Source organism: Molothrus aeneus, chromosome 3 (genome assembly GCF_037042795.1).
Source record: "Molothrus aeneus isolate 106 chromosome 3, BPBGC_Maene_1.0, whole genome shotgun sequence".
Classification (NCBI taxonomy): Eukaryota; Metazoa; Chordata; class Aves; order Passeriformes; family Icteridae; genus Molothrus; species Molothrus aeneus.
In genome coordinates, this window is record NC_089648.1 from 102587118 (window position 1) to 102602439 (window position 15322).

At 40.1% G+C, this 15322-nt stretch overlaps 1 protein-coding gene across 2 annotated transcripts in view; it reads left to right on the forward strand.

Moving 5' to 3' along the window:
• Positions 1-15322, forward strand: part of KLHL32 (kelch like family member 32) — a 122378-nt gene that overhangs the window by 96493 nt on the left and 10563 nt on the right. For both annotated transcript variants that reach the window (XM_066547511.1, XM_066547512.1), the window contains exon 7: positions 7855-8581. In XM_066547511.1, coding sequence (XP_066403608.1) covers positions 7855-8581 — 727 coding nt within the window. The remainder of the gene's footprint in view (positions 1-7854; positions 8582-15322) is intronic.

The window sequence follows — 15322 nt, forward strand, 5'->3', positions numbered from 1 at the left end:
GTGATAAATTGTTCTGCTAATCAAACAGCACTGAAAGGTTAGGTCATTGGAAGTCTTTAGTCATTTTGTGCTTTTCAAGAGTGAATTTGTTAAAATTATGCTGAATACCCACTTAAAGCCTGGGCTGAAAACCCTACCTGTGTTTTATAACTCTGCACTGTCAGAACCCATAATAAGTCAAACATTCTTTCAGAGGTACTCATAAGGGAGAAAAAACCCCATAAATTCAAGAGTAATTTCAGATTGTAAATGAAAAAGAGAGGCACGACTGTTCATTTGCACCAATCATGCCTTCCTTTCATCTGCTCTGATTAGGCCTGGTGCGGTTTCATCAAACTACTCCATCACTGAGCTGTCACTCCAGTCGTCTGTTGATTGAAAACAATCAGGGCTCTGATGGCACAATTATTCTGACCCTTTAACTAGAGGCTGCTGTGATAATGAAAGGTTGATTATGATAGTTTGTGCCTCTTTCAGTTTGCCAAGAAGGTTAATTTGGGCATCAGACGGATGTTTAATGGGCGCTTGCTGGCTACACTGAGGTAAATGAGAACGTGCAGTCTTCGATATTGCACGGATATAGTTTGGCTGTCAATCATTGTCATTTTGAGTTTGTGCCTCACACTCTGGAAATCACATTTTATTTTTTCCTTGGGATTTAATTTATTCTGTGCCCTGAGGAAGTTCTTTCACTCTGTGACCTTCACAGTAGCTTTCTCTGTCTTTTTTCGCTTCCCTCACACGGAGCCCAAAGGCATAATACATCTAGAGGAACGTTTTTCTTTCATTTTTCACATGAAAAAAAAAAAAAGGTAAAATTTAAAATCCCTGTTTATCAGCTCACCCTGAACAGAGCAAATGTTTTAATTCTGATTGTAGAATCCAAATGTGCAAATGGAAGCACGCCTGCTTGCTAACGCAGCGCCACACAGGGAGCTGCTTACGTAGACACACATTTGTAAAACTGACAAACAGGTAATTTAAAAATGTCTCTGTGTTAAGAGGCTGGGGGATGGCACAGCTTTATTTGCACAGGCTGCATGCATATGGCTTAGTTCAGTGCCTTGTAAATGTGGTCTCAGTCACTGCATTGCAACTTTTTGCGTTAGAAAGTCTCTCTTCAGGGTTCAGGGCAAAAGGTATTTCATTGCTGATTCATAGATTATTAATATTTACTGTGTTCAGATTGAGAGAATCATATGCATGATTTTGTAGTTGTTTGGCTCAAGGTGCAAAAGAAATGCAAATACCTCATAATTTTGATTGTTCCACATGCAGCTCATTAGAGTCTTATTTTTATGCACATTTTAAATTCAAAATAAAAAGAAGCAAAAGATTTCTGTCTTTAAGGCTGTCTTACATCTAGGCTCAAGACACTTATTTTTCCTGCTGTCCACAGCTGTGTAAGATAGTACCTGACTGATAAAATTGCAGGAGTCTGGAGGCTGTGCCTGCATGGTTACTAACTTCTAAAAATATTCATGTGTAACTCATGGCTTTGAAAAATTGTGTGCGTGTGTTTTGTTGTTACATTTTATGTTACATTTTACATTTTTCTTCCTAAATGGATAATACAGACAAATTTAGTTCATCCTGCTTAAAAAGCTTCAATGAGTATCCTAAACCCCCTTGATTTTGTCCTTTGTAGCCTCTAGAGACAGAGGATGACAAAGACCCTTTAGAGATCCAAATTCAGGCCCTTTGGAAACCCTTGTTCATTTTTGATTAGGTGAAAGTTTCTCCATAGCCCTCAATGGACTTTGTTCAGACCTTTGGTAAATGTCCTGGTTTGTTCATAGATTCTGCTCCTGTACTTGAAATTTTAAGAGTCAGGATGTTGCTGACAATGCCAACTGAAATGTGGTTTTGAGACAGGAGGTCCCGGTCTGGAACACCTCAGATTTGCTGAGTTAGATAAAATCTAACAAAAGGCAAAATTATGTGCAAGTTTACAGCCAAAATATATATTCCTAGTGTTTCAAACACCCAACTAGTAAAGTCCAAGTTTTGCTTTCTGAAATTCACTTGGTGGTTCTTTAAGGTGATTACTGCAGTAACTGTTTTGCTTTCATGAGTCTTCTTGGCTTCAAAAATCAATAGAATCAGGTCTATAACACTGTCCAATATGCTAAGGATACAAAGATATTAATTTGATTTCTTTTTTTTCTGGCCAAAGACTTTTGCTTCTGTTAAGGAGCAGAAGAACTGTTCAGGTGAGATTTATAGTTCTTTCTCTTCCCCTGATTTAATATCATTATCAGATTGTCACACACAAATTGAATCACTTGCACATATCTGATCTCAGTCCAGGAAGATGCATCTTTCCACTTTTGTTTCCATATTTAAAATTTTGTTTTCTCGTAAAACGAGAACGTTCACTAGGTTATTATAATTAGGATTTCCATTTTATTTAATGAGACAGTGTGAATTGTTTTAAAAAAAAACTTGTTTCCTTCTATTTGTTGTTGCTAAAACAACCAAAACACAAAAAACCCAACACTCCAATTGCCTCGTTTTTTCCACTGCTGTCGCTTTTTTACTTCATCTCATTTGCTAGACACCTTGGATGATATAAAGTAGCATATGTGCAATCCATTGGGTTACAACATGAATACATCAACTAAAGAGCAGGCCAAGATGACTTTATAATAGAGTTCCTGTGACCCCTCACAGAGGCCAGGTTTAGGTAAGTTTTTTCTTTCTTGGAACTCTGTCAACAGAAACTTTCCCTGACGTTGGCTTTGTGACTTAGATTAGTTTCTAAGTGAACCTGAGTCTAAGAAATACGAGTATGTCAGGCTTTTTGCACCCATGAAGTGGCTTGGCTTTTCTGATTAGAGGACTTGGTGTGGTGTCAAGTGCAGGTCTGGCACCTTTCCCAGCAGAGTGGCTTGAGAGGGACTGCAGGGGATGCTGAGCAGGCAAGGCACAGGCATGATGGGCTCTCCAGCTCCCTGGGATAGCTGGAGGACCAGGCAGCTACTTCTTGCAGGGCTATCTTCAACAGGAGAGAAATTCCTTGTTCAGCTTTAACCTCCTGTGCCTCTGTGGCCTCTCTGGCTGTAGGATGTATGTGGTGTGTTCACCATTAACAGCAGAGAGGGAAGGACTGTGCTGCAGGCCTGTGTGACTTGGACTGTTCAAGCACTGTGCTGGAAACAGCAGCAGGTGTTGGAAAAACAATGAACTCTCTATCCAACATGCAGATGTACTTTGATGTGTGCTCCAGCTGTGCCACAACATATTCTTCCATCTCTTTTCTGCTGTTTTGAGAATGCACTTCATTGCTAAATCACATAATGTAACCTTGGAGAAGAAAAATCCTTTGGGTTAGGGCATTAGAATAAGAGAATTAATCTGGTTTGAAAATCCTGCCCTTCTGAGGGTCTACTTTTGTCATTTACTTAGTTTAGAAGATGAATATGGCAAAATATATTATTTATTAAAGTTGATATAGGCACTAGGCTGTAGCTTCCTTTACTCACTCATACATTAAAATTAATAGAAAAGAAGCTTCTAGCAGTTTAAACAGAATTTGCCTATATGGGAGTAGGAGTCTTTCCTTATTTCTGTAAATTATTTAGCACTGATACAAATATTTTAAACCTCAAAATTGTCGATTGTCTTTTTTTTTCTGCTTGCTTGCTTGTTAGCATTTTAAGCACAGTTGCAATTTCAAGTGCTATTGGTATTTCCTTAGAGAAGCCTTAAAGGATGTCTTTTCTTGCAGCATCATAAAGCCTGTAATGGCTTTGAGTTTATTTTGCCAGTGCTGATTATAGTTGTTAATTGTTACTGCCAGAGAGGCAAAAACATAGGCACAATAATCAGTGTATAGATGGGGTGAATTCTGGAGTTTTTATGTAGGCACCAGGTTTTGGGGTCTTGATTAAACAAAACCTGAGTAAAGGTGTTAGAAATTGTGTTGATAAATATACAGATGTGTGCTGGTCTCGTACATGAAAGTTTGTGTCTGCCATATGTTGAGAGTTACGTTTGCCTCCTTTGCACTGAAGGAAAGTTAGAACTGTGTTACAGTCCACCAGCGACTACTTCTGCTGCAAGTGAAAGATGTGTTTGGGAATTGAGTTTTCTTTCTTTTGAACTTTTTCAGCCCTCCAATAGCTGCTAGATCCTTCACCCACACCCAGTTTTCTCCATAGCATGAGACATCATGTTCTGCTAGAGAACATGATAACAGTGTTCTGCAAAACCAGTGTAGAAGTCTAAGGCTCAGTTGGTGAGTGTTCCTGAAACCAGGTGACCTGTTCCATAGCCTTGTGTCACAATTTAGGAGTTTGGCCTGTATTCTCTAAATATAGATATAGATACCTACATTTGTAGGTTAAATTCCTAGCACTTATTTTTAAGTAGTGGCCCAAAATGAATTTTAAAACTGTAATTGCCACAAATAGCAAGACAAGGTGATAAAAACAATATAGCATTTATCTCTTAAGGCCTTTTTTCTGCCTTGGAGCGTCACAGATTAGGTGTGGGTCACACAGGGCACTGTAGTTAGATTGTGTTTAAACAGTAGCATGAGTTGATTTGGACAGGAGCTTCTAAACACCTTGTGATTCACAGACCTCTGTTGCTTCCCTAAGACTCAGTGAAGCTTCTCTGTGTTCTGTAAAATGCCTACAGAGCATTTTACAGAGCATTCCGGGTGGTGGGCAGAGTTCTTAGCCCTGCTTTCTAAACTTATACAATAAAATGAAGTCTTCCACAGCAAGCTGACCTCAGACATGGAGTCTGGTAAGAGCCAGTAGCACCCTGCACGAGAGACAGCCTGGGATTCACGTTGCCCTCCCCACTGCTGCTGCAGCTGCTTGTCAGAGGGGAAAGGGGGAAGTAGCCCTTCCAAAGATACCTTGGGGTGCAACACGTAGAGAATCACAAGCAGGCTGCAATAAGCTTAATTTGGAAAGGTTCAAAGGTTTTCATAAGAAATGATGCAGGACAGATGAGTGGGGATAAAATAGTGTGAAATGGATAGAGAAGGTTCAACACTCAGAAAAGATTGTACATCTCATATGAGTGCAAACAGAATCTTTGGATCACTTTGCAACCATTGCTGGAGTGGTTTAGGGAAGAGTTAAGCATTTCATTTCAGTGGAACAGTTTTTTACAATTCCAGGATTCTTCTCAGTAGAGACATAACAGTATGAACCAAGTTGCATATGCCAAACTTCCTACAGCAGAGAAAATGTATTGTAATAGAGATGTCCATGCCTTCTGTGCAGATGATGACACATCCCATATCCAGAAATGAATGCAGGTACCATTTCTTTGAAGTTATGTATGTGGTGTTAGTTAGTATGTGGTGTTGCTTGTGTGTTTATACAGTATTTATTGGGGGACCAAAGGCAGGACAATAAAACAAAAGCAGATGGATGAAGTCCTAAGATATTAATAAGTCATTAATATTAAACTTCCTCTAAAAGGCTTATGGTTACCAAGTCCTGGTTTACATTAGTACCTGTCTTTTACAGAGTCTGTAATGTCTGTCATTGCAGCCCAAGTGATACCTCTGTGATTCTATTTTAGATGTGAGCAAAGCCATGAACTTATAGTTCCAAAAGTCGGTTGGATGCAAGGGCTGACAGATAAGAACTCAGCTTTTGTAAATTCTTCTATCTCAATATAGTAACCCACATATCATTTAGTTGATGTGTGCTGAAGATAGCCTGAATTTCTCCTCAATTTCAAGTGACTGAATGATGAGCACTATGCGCCTTTCAGGAATCATTCACATGGCTAAAGACACGGAAGTTGCCTGATACAACTCAGTAGGAGACACCTGACACGTGGGTTTGGTGGATTTAGAACACCTGACTATAAAGCTCAATGATTTCAAATCCAAAACCATTTTCAAATACATTTAATTATTGTCTTTTTTACTAGCAAATCAAAATACATATAGCTAATGCATGTATTTGAAACTCAATACAGCATTTAACTGACTGTACTGCTGCTGCATTTTTGATGCCCTTCATTGATTATTTGTTTCACAGGGGTTCACAGTGAGGAAAAAGTGTTTCAAATTAATCTTAGCAAAAAGGTGGTTTTGGTTTTTCATGTTCCCTCTCTGACAGAATACAAAAACAGTAATAAATTTATTACATCATATATGAAAGCTACGAATAAGAGCAGCCTTTATTTTCAGCTTTTTTATATGACATTCCCACAAACAGTACAGGGCCATAAGATTTAGCTAAAATTTTTTTTATCGCTCAGCTTGTTAGAAATGCCCACTCCATGAGTTCTGTTAAAGTATCAAGCAGAGTTAGTTCTTATCTAGAACTAGTCAATGTCTTTGATAATAACTTGTACGAAAGAATAATAAGGGATTTATGTTTCCAGAAAGTCTGAAGGTGAAATGGTTTTCTAGCACTTTTGAAAATATAATTTGGATTGAGAATGATTTTGACTGGAGCAGTGACCTAAAGTCATAGTAGAGAGTTGGGTAGTGGCAGAGAAAGCATGACACTCTGTGGAATTTCTGCAGAAAAAACCCCTAAACAAACAAACCCCTAAACAAACAAACCAACCAACCAACCACAAAAAAAAAGGTACTCAGTCATAAGCTTAAATATGGATCATCAACATCACAGTGTACTGACAGTCTTATGTGATGATGTACAGGCAAGAATGGCATAGATTGTTACATTCAAAGGGATTCTTCCAACCTATTCATTACTACTACAGCCTTAAGAGGAAGTTTGTGTCCAGTTTTCAACAGCAAACATTAAAGATTTCAGTAACAGAGAACTGCAAACCAAGCAGCAGAGATTTTGAAAATATGACCTAAGATGCATTGAAATACTTTCTTTGTTCACTGAAGAGGAAACTCACACCAATATTAAAATGCATCTGAGGTGGAGAAGAAAAAAAAGGTAACAAAATACTTGTCATCCTGTATGGATGAATAATTTTCAAGGGTTGGTCTGGAATATGAACCCAAAGGTGAAAAATGGAGTGATGAGTTTAAGGGTTTAAAGCTTCTGTGTATGTGTGTATGTAAGAGGAAAATCTGTCTGGAAGGATATCAGAGTATGGGAATTGTTTTCCTGAGGAAGTTTTGGTATCTTCATTACTGGATGTTTTCAAAAAAAACTTGCACAGCAATTCCTGAAATGGTTTAGGCTATTCCTAACCTCTTTTTAGGACCAGTTGGATTCAATAAGCTTTATGTGATTTGAATGCTATGTTTAATTTTGAATGTTGATACTAACTGCAATTGCTGAATTGTTGCTGTCTGCCCCAAACTAGCAGGGCCTCTTCTGTGCTTCTGTCTTCTCTGACTTAATTTTTTTGTCCCCCTTACACCTTTCTCCACTTTATAGATAAAATAAATGAAGAAGAAAAAACATATTGAAGGATTCAGTAGGTAATGTGTTAGATTTCTTCAATATTTTGTCATAAATAGGATGAAATAGGGAGGGCAGAAAAGGCTTTTCTTTGTAGTCTTCTGACATGAGTCTTCTTTCTAGTGTCCAGTGATCCCATAGCCCCTGTGTTAATACTATTTTTCCAGCAGCTTGACTCAGGGATAGTATGGTCTCCAGCAGCACTAACAGATTGCACAACGGGAGTATTGCATAGCAGCTGATAATGCTGTGGAAATTGTTTAGGGGAGCTGGTGCAGTACAATGCTTTTGTATATACACTGTATCTTTTTATGTGGACTAACAGGCTTTCACAGCTGCTTTTTAGATGCATAGATACCACGACTGAGGCAAGTATATATATCTGCTTTTTGGAATGCAAGCAAATTTCAAAAGAGCATATTTTGACAGAATTGTGTGCAAATAACGTGCGCCTTGTTTTTCCCTTCCTTCCCCCCGCTTTTAGCTGGCTGTGAGGTGGTTGGAACACAACTGCCGCTACCAGTATCTGGATGAGCTTCTCCAGTACGTCCGCTTTGGCCTTATGGATGTGGATACACTGCACACTGTAGCTCTCACTCATCCTCTTGTCCAAGCCAGTGAAACTGCAACCGCGCTCATTAACGAGGCCTTGGCTTACCACCAGAGCGTCTATGCACAGCCCGTTTGGCAAACTGCAAGGACAAAGCCTCGCTTCCAGTCAGACACTCTTTATATCATTGGTGGGAAAAAACGAGAAGTCTGTAAAGTGAAGGAATTGCGATACTTCAACCCGGTGGACCAGGAGAACGTCCACATCGCAGGGATCGCTAACTGGAGCGAGCTGGCGCCCATGCCTGTGGGGAGGAGCCACCACTGCGTTGCTGTCATGGGAGACTTCCTTTTTGTGGCTGGTGGAGAGGTGGAGCACTCCACAGGGCGCACGTGTGCCGTGAGGACTGTCTGTCGATACGACCCTCGCACCAACTCCTGGGCGGAGATCGCTCCGATGAAGAACTGCCGGGAGCACTTTGTGCTGGGAGCCGTGGACGAGTACCTCTATGCCGTAGGGGGCAGGAACGAATTGCGCCAAGTGCTGCCCACGGTCGAACGCTACTGCCCCAAGAAGAACAAGTGGACCTTTGTACAGTCCTTTGATCGGTCGCTCTCCTGCCACGCGGGATATGTGGTGGATGGTCTTCTTTGGATATCAGGTAGAAAACGTTTCACAGAGTTTGAGGTACTAACAAAATACCAAAATACTGTCTTGAACTAAAGTAATAAATCTTTGGTTTATATGTCATGATAACTTTTCTCTGTGGAGAGGACAAAGAACTGAAGCCTCATTAGAAGTATAGGAGCGTAATGTATCTTATACATTACACTCGGTATTTCAGAGCTGCTGATATCATGTGTGCTATCTCCAGCTGCCATTCATAAATCACAGTGAACTGGAATGATAATGCACCTCTGGACAAATTTCCCATGATAAATTCTGTGTGCTTCCTAAAAACAAACTATAAAGGACATTGTTTCTGTAATATGATCTGGTACTTTTAACAGTCACAGGACCCGAGGGAATGGCCTGAAGTTGTGTCAGGAGAGGTTTAGGTTGGATAACAGGGAAAGGTTCTTCACCCAGGTTGATTGGGCACTGGGACAGGCTCCCCAGGGAGGTGATCATAACATCACTCTGACAAAGTTTGGGCAGAGTTTGGATAATGCTTTCAGGCATATGGTGTGGTTCCTGAGCATGTGCAGGGCCTGGAGTTGGACTTTGATGATCCTTGTGGGTCCCTTCCAACCCAGAATATTCTATGATTCACTTATTCCTGATGATGAAATGGAAAATTAAGTGCTTGTTAGCTTGTGTTGTTCCAGGGCTTGAAGGCAAATGTATGATTTGCTCCCACTTGCTCTTCAGAATATTGAAACATGCTGAGATGACGATTTTTAGAAATCATCCATGGCTCTGTCCATAGTAAGTGCACAAGGCTGTCTGGATGTAACCATGGCTTTACAGCACAGATAGATGAATGTATAGACCCTATAATCCTAAAAGAACGTGTCATTTGCAACCAAGTCTTTAGTTGTTATGTTTCATTGTTGGGTGTGGGAGGATTTAGTTACCTCAGTCCTTGTAGTGGGTATTAGTTATTTTGGAATACATCTAAAGCTGTCTACAGAAGATTTGACAGAAAAATATTCCCCTTTTACTAAGAAGTGTGCCACAGAAGGTTATATAGTTATAATATTTATTAAGGAAGCTAATGAGTAAATGGGGCCAGCCCTTGAGGTAAATGTTCAGTGATTGGCATCTTCACCATAGATACCCTCTGGGGATTATAATATGGTCTGGAATGCCTGTGGTGAAAGGATGGAATATGAATGGAAGATTAAGTTAGCTTCTTAGGCCTGCGCTGTGCTTCCCAAAGTGTCGTTTAGGCTAGCAGATGTACCTTTCTGTCCCTATGGATTAAGTGTCTCATGGGAATGGATTCCCAAGCATTGGCAGGGGAATTAGCAGGTATTTCTTTTAATACATATGCACTAAAGTCATGAATGATGACTTTGGAATTAAAAGCAGGACAGGACACAGCAAACCACCAGGATCCCTGGCAGGTACTTTGGGTCATTTTCTTTAGTGACCATCATTTAGGGAGTCTTGTAGAGTTCGTGCTGTGTGAATCCTGAGGTGAGACCCAGGCAGAATACAGGAGCAGGATTTCTGCGTTAGGCTACCAGCTTGATGTGTTTAGAGCATTATCATGTTTATTCACTACTTTTCCTATTTTATTAGCAGAGAGGGATGTGTGTCTGCAGTGGGCACTCCAAATACATGCATGTTACTACTGCTGTGTCTTGATAGCTGGTTTATTTTTTCTTTTTTTCTGGTTTACATTTGTCAGTATTTGTGAAGAATAGGACCTTTTAAAAAATGGTGTTACTCATTCTCACATGAAATCATTGAATGTGAAATCCATCAGTGCAGTCTTTCCTCCAGTAAATGAAAAAAGTAATATTTTTTATCTTAATCTCTGGCTGGTTGAAGATTAAATTCGATCTTTCCAGATTTGCTAGGAAAGGGGAAATTATCCTGAGGATTAATTCATGTGCTTAGTTATGTAGGTGAAATGCATGCATGCCTGTGTGTTTTAAATTCCACTTTTGTTTAGAAAATGATGCAGTGTGATACTGTGTTCAGGGATATGCCTCTAATAGAGCTGTAGAATCAGTGGAAGAGGTAAGTGGAAGCCTACTGGATGAATTCTTTAAAACTAGGCAAAACAACAAAATATATTTTATCAGTATGGTTCCATTTATATTTGAAAATGCTGCCAACAGTGGAATACGGTAGACATAGCTTTTCATTTTGATAGGTTCTGAGAAAATGCTTATAAAGTTTTGAGTTGCTCAGTTATGACAGGTTATGTATGAAGTATGAGAGCTCACTTACTGTGCTACGCTTCAGTAGATATTGATCTGAATTTTGTCCTCTCACACTGAAACCTGGTTGTGTATTGAATAGAGTTAATTTAAAAAGAAAAGTGGATGGAGATGTAATAACTATAGCTAGCTTTCTATTATTAATTAATTGCCAGGACCAGAATGTAGCTTGGGGTACATGTACATTCAGGGGCAGGGGAATAGAACAGAGAGATGTTTTATTTTATCATAGTCACTGCTGGAAAATCCACTGTTCATCTTTGAATATAAGATGTTAGCATAAAAGTAATTAGTAATGCAGGAGGGAACCTAATTTTGAAGTATGTGGCCTAAAATTAAGTAATTAAAAAATTAGTCTGAGTTAGAAATGTTTCTAAGCTGTATCCCTGCTGCTTTTTCTGGGAAATACAGGTCATCAGCAAAGAGCTCTCAAAGTCAGTCTGCTGCTACCAGCTGGCAAGGGAACCGTGGAAGTGTGCCCAATTTTTTAGTGAGGGAATAAATTAGAGTGATAATAAAAGTTTCTAGCTCTTCTATTTGTGGAGAGCATCGTCAAAGCTTGATCTGCACACTGACCATTTACTCACTCAGTGCCTCTGCTACAGCCCTGTGCCCTCTTAAAGGCTTTGCTGATCAAAAGCTAACTAGACTTAAGGGATTTCTGTTATTATTGAGATTCATTTTCAGCTTTGCTTTCATTCTCCTTTGGGACAAATATGACAAGGATTCAAAACTAATAGCTAATAAAATTATGGCAAAGGCAGCAGGAAAAGAAAATGGACAAAACAAGCCACTGTATGAGTTTACACACTGGCAGTAGCAGGTGGGTGGCTGGTGTTCAGGTGACAGAGGGACTCCTAAGCTGCCAAGAGCTCTTTAGGGTTTTTAACCTGACAGAAGCAGATTAAAAGAAGGAGCCTTTTGCATACTGGAACTAGTCGGTCCCTCTGCTCAGCACACATGGGTTCAGCCCTTGAGTTTTTCAAGCTCCATATTTTCATATTTATGTCATTATTTATTGTTTTTCCCCCACAGTCCTCATTTTATTTTCTTATTTAAAGAAAAACAAAACATGAGAAGTTCTTAAAATAACATGCTGGTTTTGACTGGGATAGAGTTAATGTTCCTCATAGCAGCTAGTCTGGGCAATGTTTTGGATTTGTGCTGGAAACAGTCCCCATAACACAGGAATGTTTTTGCTATTGCTGAGCAGTGCTTCTACAGAGTGAAGGTGTTTTTTACTTCTCACCCCACCCCACCGGTGAGGAGATTAAGGATGGGCAAGGATTTGAGAGGGGACACAGCCAGGACAGCTGACCCCTGCTGACCGAAGGGATATTCCAGATCATGTGGTGTCATGCTCAGCATATAAAGCTGGGGGAAGAAGGAAGAAATGGGGAGTGTTCATAGGGCTGATGTTTGACGCTTGATGGATCCCTGCTCTCCTGGAGATGGCTGAACACCTGCCTGCTCGTAGGAAGCAGTTAATTAATTCCATGTTTTGCTTCACTTGTGTGCATGGCTTTTGCTTTACCTGTTAAACTCTATCCCAACCCACAAATTTTCTCAGTTTTACTTTTCCAATTGTCTCCCCATCCCATTCTGGGGGAGCAAATGACTGGCTGTGTGAGGCTGAGTTTCTGACTGGGGTTAAACCACAACAAATAAGTTCTCTGTACTGACATTGCACTGGGCAGATGGTTTGGAAATTTTATAGAAAGGTGATTCTTCCAGGCCCCAGTTAACATCTGGTGCCATGACCAATTTCACAAACGAATTGCATGCCACAATGCTTGTAAAGTGAAGTATTTCAGTGAAAGAAAAACTGAGTACACTAAACACTTGGTAGTTCAACGTGACTAACAATCACTATCTATAAAAGCGAGGAGATATTTTCCATAAGAGCCAGGACTTGAACTCTGCCCATTTCCCAGCATCCTCTGTGGAGTGCACATGCAAATCTGGAGACCTCCTTTTTTATCCATGTTAACCTTCCTCCACCTGTATAGGTCTAGTGCCCCTGTGGACATCGAGGGACAGGGAACCTCTGCCAGGCATTCCAGCTCTGGGTCATTCCTGCACCTGCATCTTGGGCTAATGACACTTCCCCTTGCCTGAGGTGCTCCAGAGATTAGCACATGAAAAGTCTTGTTTAAAACTAAGTGTTACACTGGTGTTTTGCAGAGGCCCAAGTTGTCTGACCTTAAGTGTGTCAGCTAAAATAACATCTTGACATGCACATAGAAACTCAGCCTGGGGGAAGGAGGTAAACAAACCATCCTTCTACAGTTGCTTTGTACTTCATATAGGTTTGGTTTTTTTTCAAAATTCAAGGTTCATTCTTTTGGTTTTTAAACTGTTGGTTTTTTTCCTTAATCGTGGAGATTTTGACCAAGGAAATGGTGGTGATAACATATCTTGAAGAATTATTCTGAGTTTGCGAGGTTTTTGGGATGAAAAGTATGACCTTACTATCAGTATGCTGTCGTGAAGTAAAGAATTTTTTCTCAGGAAAAGTCTATAAAATTATTTTATGAAAAATACATCTGGAATAATAGGAGTTTACAGGAGAATCCATCCAAATCAAGTTTTACAATGTGGCTGGCACAGGATTTACTGGGAATGGGAGGTTAACAAGTGCATAAAAATTCCTTAGTGGCCCAGTCTTAGTCTTTATATGTTCCATATATATACAGACTTCATTTTTACTGTATTTGAATGAATGATCCCACACCTTTCAGTGATAGGACATTATTTTTTTGATGCCATTGATTCACCTTAGACTGAATGTAAACATCCAGCTTTAATGATTTAAACAAAGCTGAGGCTTGTGCCCCCTCTTGTTTGTGGCTCAATTGCATCTGGAGTCAAGGAGCACTAAGCAGTGCTGCTGTTGGCCTCTTCCAGGGGACTCCTTACCTTGGGGGAATGTGCTCCAGCTCAGCTGTCCTCACTGCACCTGGGCTGGCTGCAGTAAGAGGCAGCAGGTTTGCTTTGCATGTTGAGGAAGGATTATCTTGTCTTTAACACACAGACACCTGAGAGAGGAGAGATTTCTGGTTTAAAATACCAGAGCACCTTAGGGTACATGTGGTGGGTTTCTATATATTCCCTGGATTTGCTGCGAGGAGCACACGTGGGAGCTCTTTGCCAGCGTGTTGTTTGACACGTCTCCCAGTGAACTCAGATTTCTGCACGCAGCCTCACGCTTGGGGACTGTGGGGAGTTGTGATACTTCCTGGGAATTTGGATTGGATCAGGTTTCTCAAGTCATATGGGGGCTTGCTAGGCCACGTTATAAGTATGGCTTATATTTTGTCATTGAGGAAAATGTGGAATCTACTGCCTCCTGCCCTTCTCTTTTTAGAAGTGTGTCTTGAAGGTGTTTCTCGGAGTGTTTGGGAGGATGTAATAATTCAAACTGTTTATCAAGTGTGGGAAAGGGATGGACGAGGTGCGTTTTGGAATCCTTGAGCAATTTCTTCATGTAGAGGGGCACTGTTGCATGAGTTGGGAATTTACAGGTCTTGAAAGGCTTAAAAAGCAACACTTACAGCCTACAAGCGAGTGAGAGATAGTTATTGTGGCAGTGTAAAAACATTGTGAGCCCATGGGTTGCATGATGGCCTTTCCATGATGGTGTGCTCCTGTCTGTAAGAGCAAGAAAGTCTTGTCCTGAGGGTACTCCTTGCCTCCCAGGAAATGGAATCCTCAAAGCAAGCTGCTCATGTGAAGTGGTGTAATCATCACTCTGTTCACAAAAACAGCAAATGCTGACCAAACTGTAAATTTTCTGTCATTTAACCAGACAGACATTTTTTTTCTCTTTCTCTAACTGTTGGGTTACTACCACATTAGCTGTTATTGCTTGGCATCAAATTTAATAGCAGAGTTTGTATTTTTAACTACTTTCTCTCATTATGATGGCTCTCTATCCTATCCTTTCCTCATAGAAAACACAACAGAGAAGTGTAAGAAATTCTCTCAGAACCACCCCATTTCTTTTCTGAGAAAGTATGTATTATTTTTAGTACCATTTAAACTCCTTTCCCCCTTCTTTTCTTATTTTTAAGAGACATATTGCTGCTCTTTTGCCCCTTCCCAGCTGTCTGTAGTATTAAAAAAAAAATAGTTCAAGAGGACATTGCAAACTTGTTAAGTCTGAATTTTGGCAGAAAATTTTAAACTTTTGCTATAGCACTTCAAAGTTAGAAGGAACTAGAGTTTGAAAATTGATGCAGATATAAGATGGCATATTTAATGACAGATGTATCTATAGAAACCTGTTAAGATGCAGATTATCCCCCTGGGGAGGGGAGATCAAAACTGCCAATCTATAAAATATACTTGTTAGGGGAAGGCATGGAATCTATCTCTGCGAGCACTTTGATTGCAGGGGACAGTGTAGCAGCATGTGGCATCATAACCTAAGAGCAGACAAATCAGCTTGATGACTTTCAAAGCCAAGAATACTGCTGGAGGCAAGGGTACTCCAGTCTAGAAGAAAT